The sequence below is a fragment of the Dermacentor albipictus genome, chromosome 7 (assembly GCF_038994185.2).
Source record: "Dermacentor albipictus isolate Rhodes 1998 colony chromosome 7, USDA_Dalb.pri_finalv2, whole genome shotgun sequence".
NCBI lineage: Eukaryota > Metazoa > Arthropoda > Arachnida > Ixodida > Ixodidae > Dermacentor > Dermacentor albipictus.
Window position 1 is genome coordinate 140,912,516 of NC_091827.1, and position 13,238 is coordinate 140,925,753.

Here is a 13,238-nt window from a genome sequence, read left to right on the forward strand (position 1 = left end):
GGTGCTGTAGACGTCGCCGACGCCTGCGCATGCGGCATACTTCACCAGCTGTACGGCAGTGCCAGGAAGTGATGACAACTTGGTACCGCGGCGTTCATATTGTTCTTTAGGCACTTCGCTGCCACGGCTGAGTCCGGAGGCAGCAATCAGCCGTGCAGGCAAACGATGAATCCACTGCCAGATGCAGTCATCCTGATTTGTTCATGCAAGGTTGGAGCACTGCTGGAAAACAAAGACACTGTTCACTATGACAGAGGGTTAAATAAGGGCTTTACACAACGCCGACGCCTACGCATGCGGCTTACTTGACCAGAAGTACGGAGGTCCGCAAGCGGTATAGTCGGAACTGGATGTAGAGGAGCCCGAATGACGAGACTAGAAATGAAATAGACTTTATACCCTGCGCTAACGTTGGCATCATACGAGATGTGGACCTGCTCGGCAATGTGCCTTGCAGGGGCCATAGTATGGTAAGAACTCGAATTAGCCTAGACTTGAGGAGGGAACGGAAGAAACTGGCACATAAGAAGCCGATCAATGAGTTAGGGGTAACAGGGAAAATAGAGGAATTCCGGGTCAAGCTACAGAACAGGTATTCGGCTTTAACACTGGAAGAGGACCTTAGTGTTGAAGCAATGAATGACAATCTTATAGGCATCCTTAAGGAGTATGCAATAGATTTCGGTGGTAACTCCGTTAGATAGGATGCCAGTAAGCTATCGCAGGAAACGAAAGATCTGATCAAGAAGCGCCAATATATGAAAACCTCTGACCCTACAGCTACAATAACACTGGCACAACTTTCGAATTTAATCAACAAGCGTAAGATAGCTCACATAAGGAAGTATAATACGGATAAATTTGAACATGCTCTGAGTAACGGAGGAAGCCTAACAGCAGTGAAGAAGAAACTAGGAATTGGCAAGAATCAGATTTACGCGTTAAGAGACAACGCCGGCAATATCATTACTAATATGGAAGAGATAGTTCAAGTGGCTGAGGAGCTCTATAGATAATTATACAGTACCAGTGCCCCCCCCCCCCCCCCCCCGACGATAAAGGAAAAGAGTATAGTCTAGAGGAATTTGAAATCTCACAAGTAACACCGGAAGAAGTAAATAAAGTCTTTGTACCTATGCAATGAAGGAAGCCAGCTGGGGAGGATCAGGTAACAGCGTATTTGTTGAAGGATGGATGGCACATTCTTTTAGAAAAACTGGCCACCCTGTATGTGCAATGCCTCATGACCTCGAGCATACCGGAATCTTGGAAAAGCGCGAACATAATCTTAATCCATAAAAAGGGCACGCCAAAGACTCGGAAAATTATACACCAATCAGCTAATTGTCCGTTGCGTATAAACTATTTACTAAGGCAATTGCAAATGGAATCACGAACACCTTAGGCTTCTGTCAACCAAAGGACCAGGCCGGATTCCGTAAAGGCTACATTACAATAGACCATTTTCACACTATCAATCAGTGCATAGAGAAATGTGCGGAATATAATCAACCCTTATATACAGCTTTCATTGATTGCGAGAAAGCGTTTGATGCAGTCGGAACCTCAGCAGTCATGGAGGCATTACGGAATTAGAGTGTAGACTAGCCGTATGTAAAAATACTGAAAGATATCGATAGCGGCTCCACAGCCACTGTAGTCCTCCATAAAGAAAACAACAAAATCCTAATAAAGAAAAGCATCAGGCAGGGATATACGATCTCTCCAATGCCATTCACAGCGTGTTTACAGGAGGTATTCAGAGACGTATATTGGGAAGAATTGGGGATAAAAGGTAATGGAGAATCCCTTAGTGACTTGCGATTCGCTGATGATATTGTCTTGCTTAGTAACTGAGGGGACCAATTGCAATGCATGCTCGCTGACCTAGAGAGGCAAAGCAGAAAAGTGGGCCTAAAATTAATCTGCAGAAAACTAATTTTTAACAGTCTCGGAAGAGAACAGCACTTTACGGCATGTAGCGAGGCACTGGAAGTGGTAAGGGAATACATCTACTTAGGGTTAATAGTGACTGGAGTAAAACACGTTGTGGGGCTAGTTGGTGCATAGCTTTCAATAGGTGAAGCGCCAATAGTGACGGCACACAAGAAGAAATAGAGACAGGACAAGGTGCTACTTGCAACTGTTTATTGAATTTTTTTTCGTTCCCCTCTCCTCATGGCTATATAATCAGCTACCTGACTTCAATAAACAGGTGCAACAAGTGTCTTGTCCTGTCTCTACTTGTTCTTGAGTGCCGTCACTATTGGCGCTTCACCTATTGAAAGCTAATAGTGAGCGCGGATGCGGATCATGAGACAGAAATAATCAGAAGAATAAGAATGGGGTGGGGTGTGTTCGGCAGGCACTCTCAGATCATGAACAGCAGGTTGCCATTACCCCTCAAGAGAAAAGTGCATAACAGCGGTTTCTTACCACTACTCACGTGAGGGGCAGAAACCTGGAGGCTTACGAAAAGGGTTCTACTCAAATTGAGGAGGACGCAACCAGCTATGGAAAGAAGAATGATGGGTGTAACGTTAAGAATAAAAAAGAGCAGATTGGGTGAGGGAACAAACGCGAGTAAATGACATCGTAGTTGAAATCATGAAAAAAATGGGCATGGATAGGACATGTAATGAGGAGGCAAAATAACCGATGGTTATTAAGGGTTACGGACTGGATTCCAGGGAAGGGAATCATAGCAAGGTGCGGTAGAAAAAAAGTTAGGTCGGCGGGTGAGAATAAGTAGTTTCCAGGGACGACATGGTCACAATTAGTACATGACAGGGGTAGTTGGAGAAATATGAGAGGGGCCTTTGCCCTACACTGGGCGTAAGCAGGCTGATGACGATGACGATGGAGGTGCCATCCAGCGATTTCACTTTGTTGCAGCAGACTTGATATTGTGCTTTGAGCACGTTGCTGCGACGGCTCAAAACAGAGGCAGCAAACAGCCGTGCAGGCAAGCGACGAATCCACTGCGGGAAGCAGTCATCCAGATTTGTGCTTGCACTGTTAGAGCACTGCTGCCAAACTAAGTCAGCGGTAAGTGTGACAACCGTTTAACAGGTACTGTTAACGTCGCTGACACCTGCACATGAAGCTTTCTTGACCGGGAGTATGGCAGTGTCTCCAAGCGATGCCACTTTGTTGCAGCAGACTTTATATTGTGCTTTAACCACATCGCAGGGATAGCTCAGTTCAGAGGCAGCCAGCAGCCGCACAGACAAACGATGAATCCACTGCGAGATGCAGTCCTCAAGATTTGTGAATGCACTGCTGGAACACTGCTGGCAAAAAAATTCGCTGGTAAGTGTGACAGAATTTGATGTAGGTGCTGTAGACGTCGCCGACGCCTGCAGCATGCGGCTTTGTTTACCGGGAGTACGGCAGTGCCAGGTGATGAGTTTGTCACCGCTGACGCTGCTATTGTGCTTTGAGCACGTCGGTGTGGCGACTTAGTCCAGAGGCCGCAAGCAGCCATGCAGACAATCGGTGAATATATTGCGAGATGCAGTTATCCAGTTTTGTGCATGCGCTGTTACAGCACTGCTGCCAAACAAAGCCACCGGTCTGTGTGACAGTGGTTTAAAAATGTGCTGTAGACGTCGCTGACGCCTGCACATTGGGCTTTCTTGTAAGGGAGTTTGGCAGTGCCACCAAGTGATGCCACATTATTTCTGCAGGATTTATAGTACGCTTTGAGCGCGTCACTGTGACGGCTCAGTCCAGAGGGAGCACGCTGCCGCCTAGGCAAACGAATAATGGACTACGAAATGCAGTCTTCAAGACTTGTAGATGCCCCATTGGAACAGTGCTGCCAAACAAAGTCGCCGGTCAGTGTGACAGCGGTTTCAAGATGTGCTGGAGACATCGCTCATGCTTGCGCACGCGACGTACTTGAGGGGGAGTATGGCAGTGCCACCAAGTGATGCCACTTTGTTGCAGCAAACTTGATTTTGTGCTTTAAGCGTCTTTGAATGGTTACAGTTCCTGACTCCAGCCTTCAGCTCAACATGAAGAAATGCCACTTTGGCGGAATGCCGATCACTATCCTTGGCCATGTAGTATCATAGACGGTATTCCTTCTGGCGCCGCAAAGCTACGTGCATTTGCTGATTTGCGCAAACCTTCCTACGTAAAACCATTTCGCAGCGTCCATTGCCTCTGTTCCTGCTTTCGCCGCTTTATTCGAAATTTGGCGTCCATCGCCGCTTCCTTGAATCTGCTTCTAGAGAGCGACATCCGTAATTACGCCTAGTCGCCCAATTGAGACCATGCCTTCCCGAGTTACGTCGTTTACTAATCTCACCGACCGCCGATACCACTTCCCTTCCACCTTACAGTTGCGGCCGAAGTACACGTCGATGCCAGCGGTGTTGGACTCGGCACTGTGGTCGCATAGCGCAATCCTTGATTCGACGAGTACGCCGTCGCATACGCAAGTCTAAATATGCTTAAAGAATTCATAGAATGGGCAAGGACCAATATCAATGTATGGTATGTATTGAGAGTCTAGAAAACCAGTCAACAAAGCAAACTCTTCATTACCTCAGAGAATATGCAGTTGGAAAATTACGGCGCGAACGCGACAACCACATATATGAAAGTCCCGTGAAATTGGACTCGCAGTTGTAACCGTGATGTGATTCTTACCATGTAGCCAGATACGTCAGCAGAGGAGTACCAGAGAAAATGTCAGATTTCTCTGTTACTTCACATGGGTGCCACTACTCGTTTTACCCTTTTTAACAGCAGTAAGCTTTAGCTGCCCGAAGGTCTATTGTCAAAGTTGAACGGCCTTAAGAACAAGTACAGCAAGCCTACCCAAAGAATTCTAAACCACCTCTACTGGAGGAATGCAAAACAAGGACCTACTCGTCTTTCTAGCAGGGTGACCCGCATAAAGAGAAGATAGGGGGTCTTTCCCTAGCTGGAACCAAGCTGCACAACAAACAATGTGTGCCTCCGGCTTCTATGAAACCCAAAGGTGAAAGTACCAGGCGGTATTTTACAGTATCTCTTCACGCCATAAACATATCGAAAAGCGCTTTATGAAGGATAACTTCAAGGGGTGGCTTTTCACGACTACTAGATTTTTATCCTTTAGGAAAACGCAGTGCCCATAGAAATAACGCACAAAAAACAGTAAAGTTGAGAAAGTTTTGCACTAGTGTTACCGTATAATATCACCTGATCGCGATTGGAAAGAATGAAACCTCTCGTTAGCACATCTATGAGGCATCATTATTCCTTGTCCTAAATGACTGGCTGGCGATTGACAGGAGAAGTAAAATTAGCGTGGAAATGAAACGCTTAATAATTTATTAGATATTAAGTGTAATAATATTGTTACGCGAAGGACGAGTCAGTAAGACGAGCAAGTATTTACAGGTTATATTTGCGACAGCAGTTGCAGCGCCAGTTAGATTCAGTTAGACCAGTTAGATTCAGTGCCCGAGCGCAGTTCGTTCTTCCTCCTCTTTCCTCGAGAGATGGCACCCACGCGCCTCGTTTAAGCGATGAAATACCTCACGCATGTAGCATGATCTCCCGGTGGCAGAAGCGACGTCCTGGAGCGCCCAAATGTCATCACTGGGAGGGTGATAATGCTTCAGTCGTGTAACGTGCATGATGCCACTCTACTGGGAAGCAGATGGGGCGTCAGGGGCGATACCGTAAGTGATGGAAGTCACAGCACGAAACACTCGCTATCGGCCTGTGTAACGAGACAGCAGTTTTTCTGACAGGCCGACCTGACGCGATGGAGACCATAGAAGCCCCAAAGAACCAGGCGGGAAGTGCACGTCTCGGTGTCGCCGGTCGTACAAACGCCTTTCACTCTCTTGGGATTTCAGAAGGCGGTCACGGACAATTTCCCTTGCGGGGCACAGCGGGCTATATCGTCAAGTACCTATTCGCTAGTGGGTGCCGGGTGAACAGGGAGGGTTGTGTCGAGGGGCAGTGCTGGTTCTCGGCCGAACAGAAGGAAAAATGGGGCATAACCAGCTCTATCGTGGCGCGAGGAATTATAAGCAAATGTGACAAACGGTCGAGCGAGGTCCCAGTCAGTGTGGTCTGAAGAGACATATTTCGCGAGCATGCCTGTGAGAGTGGGATTGAGATGCTCCGTGAGGCTATTTGTTTGCGAATGGTATGACGTGATAGCTTGTGCCTCGTTGCACAGGACTGCAGGATGCCCGCGATAACTTTTGATTGGAATGTCCGGACATGGTTTGTGAGAAGTCGCGGAGCTCCATGCAATAAAATCACGTCGCGTAGAAGAAAATCGGCATCTATGGTGCAGCTTGTAGGAAGTGCTCCGGTGATGGCGTAGCGCGTGGCGTAATCCGTAGCCACAGTGATCCACCTCTTCCCAGAGGTGGAAGGAAGAAAACGGCCAAGTAAATACAAACCAACCCGAAAGAATGATTCTGCGGGAATGTCGAGTGGTTGAAGGTACCCAGCACGGAGCGTCGATTGCGTCTTGCATCGCTATTATTTCTCACACGCAGCTACGTATCTTCAAACGGAGCGAGCAATCCCTGGCCAGAAGAAGCGTCGGCGGATCCAGTCGTAGGCACGTGACACGCCCAGGTGCCCGTCAGTGGGGAAATCGTGAAGTTCGTGGAGAACAGCCATGCAAAGGTGTTTATAGATCGCAAGAAGCAATGCAGGGCCGTCAGGGTGAACGTCGTAGTGGCAGAGTATGCCATCTTGAAGCGTGAATAAGTGATGGGAACTATCGGCAACTGACGATTCCATGTGGTCAATGATGATACTCAAGGACGGGTCACGGCGCTGCTCGTCGGCGACATGGAGCAGTGGAAGAACTGAGAGATCAGAGGCGTCGGTGTCAGTATCAGATGTAAACGTCGTGTCTTCGACTGAGTTGCGAGAGAGGTAATCTGCGTCCTTGTGTTAACGTCCTCACTTGCAAGTCATTCTGTAGGGATGTTCCTGTAGTCGGAAGACCCAACGACCGAGCTGGCCTGTATGATCCTTGAGCGAAAAATGCACGCGACGAATGATCCTTGAGCGACGAATGAAGGTTTGTGATTACTGAGAAGGGTCTGCCATATAAATATTGGCCGAACTTTTAAACATCTCAGATGAGAGCAAGACATTCGCACTCGGTAATGGAATAGTTGCGCTGTGCGGGTGCCAGGAGACGGCTAGCGCACGCTATTAAGCGGTCGTGTCCGTGCTGGCGTTGCGATAAGACGGCACCCATTTCCTCACCACTGGAGTCGGTTCGGACATCTGTAGATGCGGACGGGTCAAAGTGGGCCAATACCGGTAAATTCGTGAGAATCGTAATGCGGCCTGAAAATACGGCAGCCTTAGTGGAACCCCCCGTAAAAGGCACGTCTTTCTTCAGAAGTTCAATGAGTAGTCGAGCGATTGCTGCGAAAGCTTTCATGAGCCGTCGGAAATAAGAACAGAGCCCCACAAAACTCGAGACGTCTTTGGCAGACGGAGGTAGACGTAAAGCCGTTACTGCTCGAACCTTCTCTGGGTCGGTTTGTACTCCGGAAGCATCGACGAGATGGCCCAGCACTGTAATCTGCCGGCTCCCGAAGTGGCACTTCGATGAGTTCAATTGGAGCCCAGCCTTGCGGAAGACGTCAAGGATAGCTGCGACGCGCTTCTCAAATGTGGGAGAAATCACAAGAACGTCATCGAGGTAACAACGGCAAGTTGACCATTTCAAACCTTAAAGCACAGAGTCGATCATCCGTTCGAACTTGGCGGGGGCATTGCATCAACCGAACGGCATAACCTTGAACTGGTAGACCCCATCTGGATTGATGAAAGCCGTCTTTTATTAGTTTTGCTCATCGACGGAAATCTGCCAATAACCACGTCGAAGGTCGATGGACGAAAAGTATTTGGCACCATGAAGACAATCAAGGGCGTCGTCGATTTGTGGTAAAGGGTAAAGCTTCTTTTTAGTAATTCGGTTTAGGTGGCGGTAATCAAAGCAGAATGCCACGTACCATCTTTCTTTTTGACGAGCATGGCCGGCAACGCCCAAGGACTCGGCGAGGGCTGAACAGTGCCTCTTGCGAACATCATTTTTACTTTGTGCTGAATAACTGGCCACTCTGCTGTGGGCACGCGATACGGTCCGCGGTAAATGGGAACCGCATCACCAGTGTTTATCTTATGCTTAACAAGGGACGTCTGACCAAGTGGTCGATTGTCAGTGTCAAAAATGTCGCGGTAGGAAAGCAAAATGCGATATAGAGCGGCTGCATGGTGAGGTGCGAGGTCCGGAGCGACCATAGGACGTAATGGGCCGTCGAGGCTCAAGGCTTCCTTCGGGTAATCAGGAGGATCTGAAGACACGTCGGCTGCAAAAGCAGTGACGTGGTCGTCGGTACCTGACCGGAGCATGACCACCGCTATACCTTCAGCAAACACTTCGTCAAGCCAAAATTCATAACGGGCAGACACATCCGATTAGCGGCAAGGGTTACAACGAAGTGTGGCACAGAGGTGTCGCGCGCCAGGAGGACATCACGAATACGTGCTACGACATAGTCACCATCAGGTATGGTTGCCGTTGAGGCCGATTCGACGAAGGTTAGGGCCTTTGGAGGTGAGCGAACAAACGCTGTAGTGCAGAGGGTGTTCGGTTGTTTGGGGCGAACGTCTCAAAGAAGAGGAAGCTCGAGGCACAGCGTACCCGTGGCACAGTCACAGTACCTGTGGCATGCGTCGACAGAAAGTCGAGCCCGAAGATTAGGTCATGAGGGAAAGTTGCCAGCACGGTGAACAGGAGCGGAAGTTGGTGGCCAGCAATTTTTATCCGAACAGTGCACATACCCTTGACGACAACAGTGACGCCATTGGCGAGGCGTACGGCTCGAGTGATGGCAGGCGCAAGAACTTTTTTGAGTCGATGACATAGGTTAGCGCTCATTATGGAGACTTGGGCTCCAATATCAATTAATACTGTGAACGGAACACTATCATCATCTACTTGAATTAGGTTCGTGTCGGTGACGAGCGTCAAGGGGGGTTTGGACAGGACGAACGTGATGCAGCATACGTCCAAAAGCTACATGGTCTAGATTTGCGTCCGTCGGCTTGGCGAGGAAAAGCGGCGAGGTTGGGGCGACGGGGAGCGACGGCGTTGAGGCACCGGCGATCACATGGAGGAGAGGCTGTTAGGGTCATGAGAAGTAGCGTACAGACGGCGAGGTGAATAACGGCGAGCGTCAGCGTAGTGGCGAGGTGCAGGGAATGAGCTCCAGTACAGCGGTATCCAGGTGGTGCGGCAGTGGCGGGATACATGACCAATGCGGTGGCAGCGGAAGCAGATCGGTTTGTCGTGTGGGGTTCGCCATTCAGCAGGACTGCGTGGTTTGTGAGCAATATACTGGTCAACACAGGCTGTGGACATGGGAATGGGTGCCGAATCAGGTCGGGAGACAGAGCAGGCGGTAGGGATGCCCAGGTTTGCCATTTCTTGCCGCACAACTGCTTGAATAACGGCAATAGTGGGGGCCGCTTGGTCAAAGGTACCGTCCGGGGGTCGTGGGTGAAGGGTAGGCGGACCCGTCTTTCCAATCTCACGGTGAAATTTACGTGTCACGCTCTCCTGAATTGGTCATGTGGAGGTAAGAGAGGAGAAAGAGGACGTGGCAGGGGCGTTTGGGAGCCGGGAAAACTGTGCGACGACGCGGCGGCTTTTGTCTACCTCGAAGAGGCGTCATTTACTGACGATGGCGGTGGTGGTAGAAACGTCGGTATAGACGAGCAAATTGAAGGCGACGTCCACGATGGCTTTTAGGATATGGCTCACCTTGTAACCTCGGTCATATGTTCGTCGACTTTCCTGCAAAGCGCGAGCACTTTCTGTATGTAGGAGACATAAGATTCGGTCGACGACTGGACATGGGTGGCAAGCTCTTTTCACGCAGCCTGTTGGCGACCTGACGCGTTGCCCAATAGGTCTAGAAGCCGCCATTTTAGAATTTCCCAGCTGGAGAGCTCGATCACATGGGTGAAAAACGAAACACACGGTGTGCCGTCCAGATAAAAATCACATTGGCAAGCATGATGGTAGGGCCCCAGCGGTGGCTTTCGCTAACACGCTCATAGATGCTGAGCCAGTCGTCGACGTCCTTTTGGGTGGAGAATGTGCCAGGATAACGGAGACTAGGAACCGTAACGTACGTTGCGGTTGGCGCCGCAAGTGTAGGTGACGACAGGGGGGTTCCATCGGAAGCCATGACTGAGAAGACGATGGGGTGGCCGCTTCAGAGCTGGTGGCGAGGACGGGGAACGTTCCACCTCGACCACGATGTTGCGCGAAGGACGTGTCATTAAGCCGAGCAACTATTTACAGGTTATATTTACATAAGCGGTTGCAGCGCTGACCAGTTAGATTCATTCTTCCTTCGCTTATCTCGAGAGATGGCACCCATGCGCCTCGTTCAAACAATCAAATGGCACACGCGTCTAGCAATATATTCTAATAAAATGCACTACAGCTTAGCATGGGGAAGGCGACAACACTAAATGGTAATGCTCTTCTGAGGAACAGAAAGCTGAGCTTGACCTAGTTGGCAAGTGTTCATAATGCGAAGAAGGGTTAAGGCGTGCAGACACAGACGCAAGAGAAATGGACTACACGAACGCCAAAAATACGATGTTCCTGGGATCCACTGTTCTTGTCTCCGTGTCTGCACGCTTTTCTGATGTACGTATGAGCATGTTCACAGATAGGCTATAAAGCATTGATTATTTTCTGTAATTTATGCTATAGAGAAGGTACCATAAAAAGTATTGCTATGGTGGATGAGGGATACGACTGACCTGTTCTCGCCGTGGCAAGTTCATCTCCGAACCCTTATGAGATATGACTTGATGATAATTATTCATTTGATGGCTGATACCCTCTATGAAAGAGTTAATGATGATTGTGATGATCAACCTCTGTAATGGCTGGCACCCACTAAGGGGGATAGGCCAAGAATCGTGCGGTGGGAAGTAGCTAAAGGAAATTCCTATTACAAAACAATAAACTCAAGGTAGAAGAAATATAAAAGGGTGATTTCTTTTCATTTCAATTCATTACTTTATATACCCTGGAAGGGTATTACATAAGGGGTGGGCACAAATATTCAGACGACTTCAAATGTTCAATACAATGAAAAGTGATTTGTAACAATTTCTGAACAGTGGATGAGGACGCAATGTGGGCGATGTGGTTGGATAGGTAATTCCAGTTTGTCGCCACACGCAAAAAAAATTAAGCGGGAAAAGCGACAGCCCAGGTACGTGGCTGGTGAACTTTAGATGAATGACGCGTGCGGTGAGATATTCGGGTTGTCGGGACAATGTAGGGTGCGCAGCATAGTCAACTGTGAAAAAACTTGTAAAATAAGCCAAGACTGGCAATACGGCTACGAAGTAAGAGTTGTTACAAAGCCAATTCTGCTTTCAAGGATGCTGCAGTGATGTCGTATGAATATGAAGTGAATAAATCTGGCTGCTCTGTTTTGAAGTGATTCAAGTGCATTAATTAGGCAGGGGCGATGTGTATTGTAACTTCGATAAGACAGAAGTTTTGTATGCTAGTAATTTTACGTGTTGAGGGGCAGGCGGAGATGACGATGCAAGAATCCAAGTGTCTGATTAGAAGACAAAATTACGTTAGCAATTCGCGAGCCCCAGGTCGAATCGTTAGACAGGGTGACAACTAAGCATTCATATGATGGGACAGACTGTACAGGGATATTGGCTATTGCGTATGGGAAATCAAACTAATGACGGCGGCGGTGGGAAGACAGGCGCGCAATAAGAGATGATGCAATAACGAGGCTACTATGCGAGCGAGCACCCTCACTAATTAAAAGGTGAATGTTAAAAGATGGTACAAGCAAGGAAAATTAATGGTAATAAAAAATTTAGAGAAGCTAATTTAGGGGAAACGAATGCCGATTTGATATGATGACTGCTCACTCGATTAAACATACAATATTTAGCAGGGCAATTGTTTTGTTTCACCTAAATATTCAAATACCGCGGAACAAACGTTTCTGTCATTATAGCCTTGTGTCGGTGCCCCAATGATAATAATACTGGTATACTTAACCCTAATCCAATTTTGCGTAGTGGTGCTTCGAGTAATATCCTTCTATAGTGTGAATATCATCTACGTGATAAAAAGTAGTTGTATATTGATTCAATTTTCTTACAACTGTGGCACACTGGAGGCATCATCAGGCCAGATCTATGTAAACAAAAATTCGATTGTGGCATGCAACAGCCTAGTCTGGTGCATGTAACTTACCCACCGTGGTTACTGAGTGGCTATGGTGTTGGGTGGCTGAGCGCGAGTCGCGGGATCGAATCCCGGCCACGGCGGCCGCATTTCAATGGGGGCGAAATACGAAAACATCCGTGTACTTAGATTTAGGTGCACGCTGAAGAACCCCAGGTGGTCAAAACCTCCAGAGTACTCCACTACGGCGTGCCTCATAATCATACAGTGGTTTTGGCCCGTAAAACCCCATAATTTATACTTATAATATGAGTAACTTCCAATTGCCGAGAAGGACACCACGGCGTATCCCACCAAAAACCGAGATGCGGGAAGTGTGGAGATGGTGTCAGAGATAATTTACTTACATCATTTCGCAAACAAAATTTTCTGTATCTTGATGCAGTGATGTAAGCTTTAACCGGTAAAACAGGAATTAAATGTCCATTTAAAGACGTTCTCTATGATACTTCTGCCATTTCATTTAGGTATAAGCCGTGGTGGCCAGGAACCCATAGCAAATGAATTTTCGGTAAAGCTCTATGAACTAAATATTAAAACATACTTCCGATAGTTATATTTTGTACCGCAGAAAGCGACACACATACCTATAGAGAACGTGTAACTAGAGCTGCTGGCGATTGATTAGTGGGAAGCTTGCACAGCGCTAGAACAATAGACAATAATTCTGCAATGAGAATAGGCGTTTATTTGGAATGCGTGTAGAAAACGACCAACAGAGAGAAGGAGAGAAAATGCCTAGACCAGCCTTCTCTTCAGAGAATGAAGCATTAGTGGGTATTTTATTGCTTATCTGTAGGCGAGAAAGATAATCTACTAATTTGTGATTGAAACATTGGTTTGGCATTAGTGTAGCCTTCGAGAGAAAAATATCGTCAAATTTTATCTGCAGACTTATCTTGGATTGATCTTTTGGCTGAATGCGTTGAATTTG

General features: G+C 47.8%; 1 protein-coding gene across 1 annotated transcript in view; it reads right to left on the minus strand.

Moving 5' to 3' along the window:
* LOC139047299 (uncharacterized) overlaps nucleotides 1-10,899 on the minus strand; it is a 1,527,628-nt gene extending 1,516,729 nt beyond the window's left edge. Inside the window, exon 1 of the mRNA XM_070521114.1 lies at nucleotides 10,834-10,899. Coding sequence (XP_070377215.1) covers nucleotides 10,834-10,899 — 66 coding nt within the window. The remainder of the gene's footprint in view (nucleotides 1-10,833) is intronic.
* Nucleotides 10,900-13,238: the final 2,339 nt, after the last annotated feature.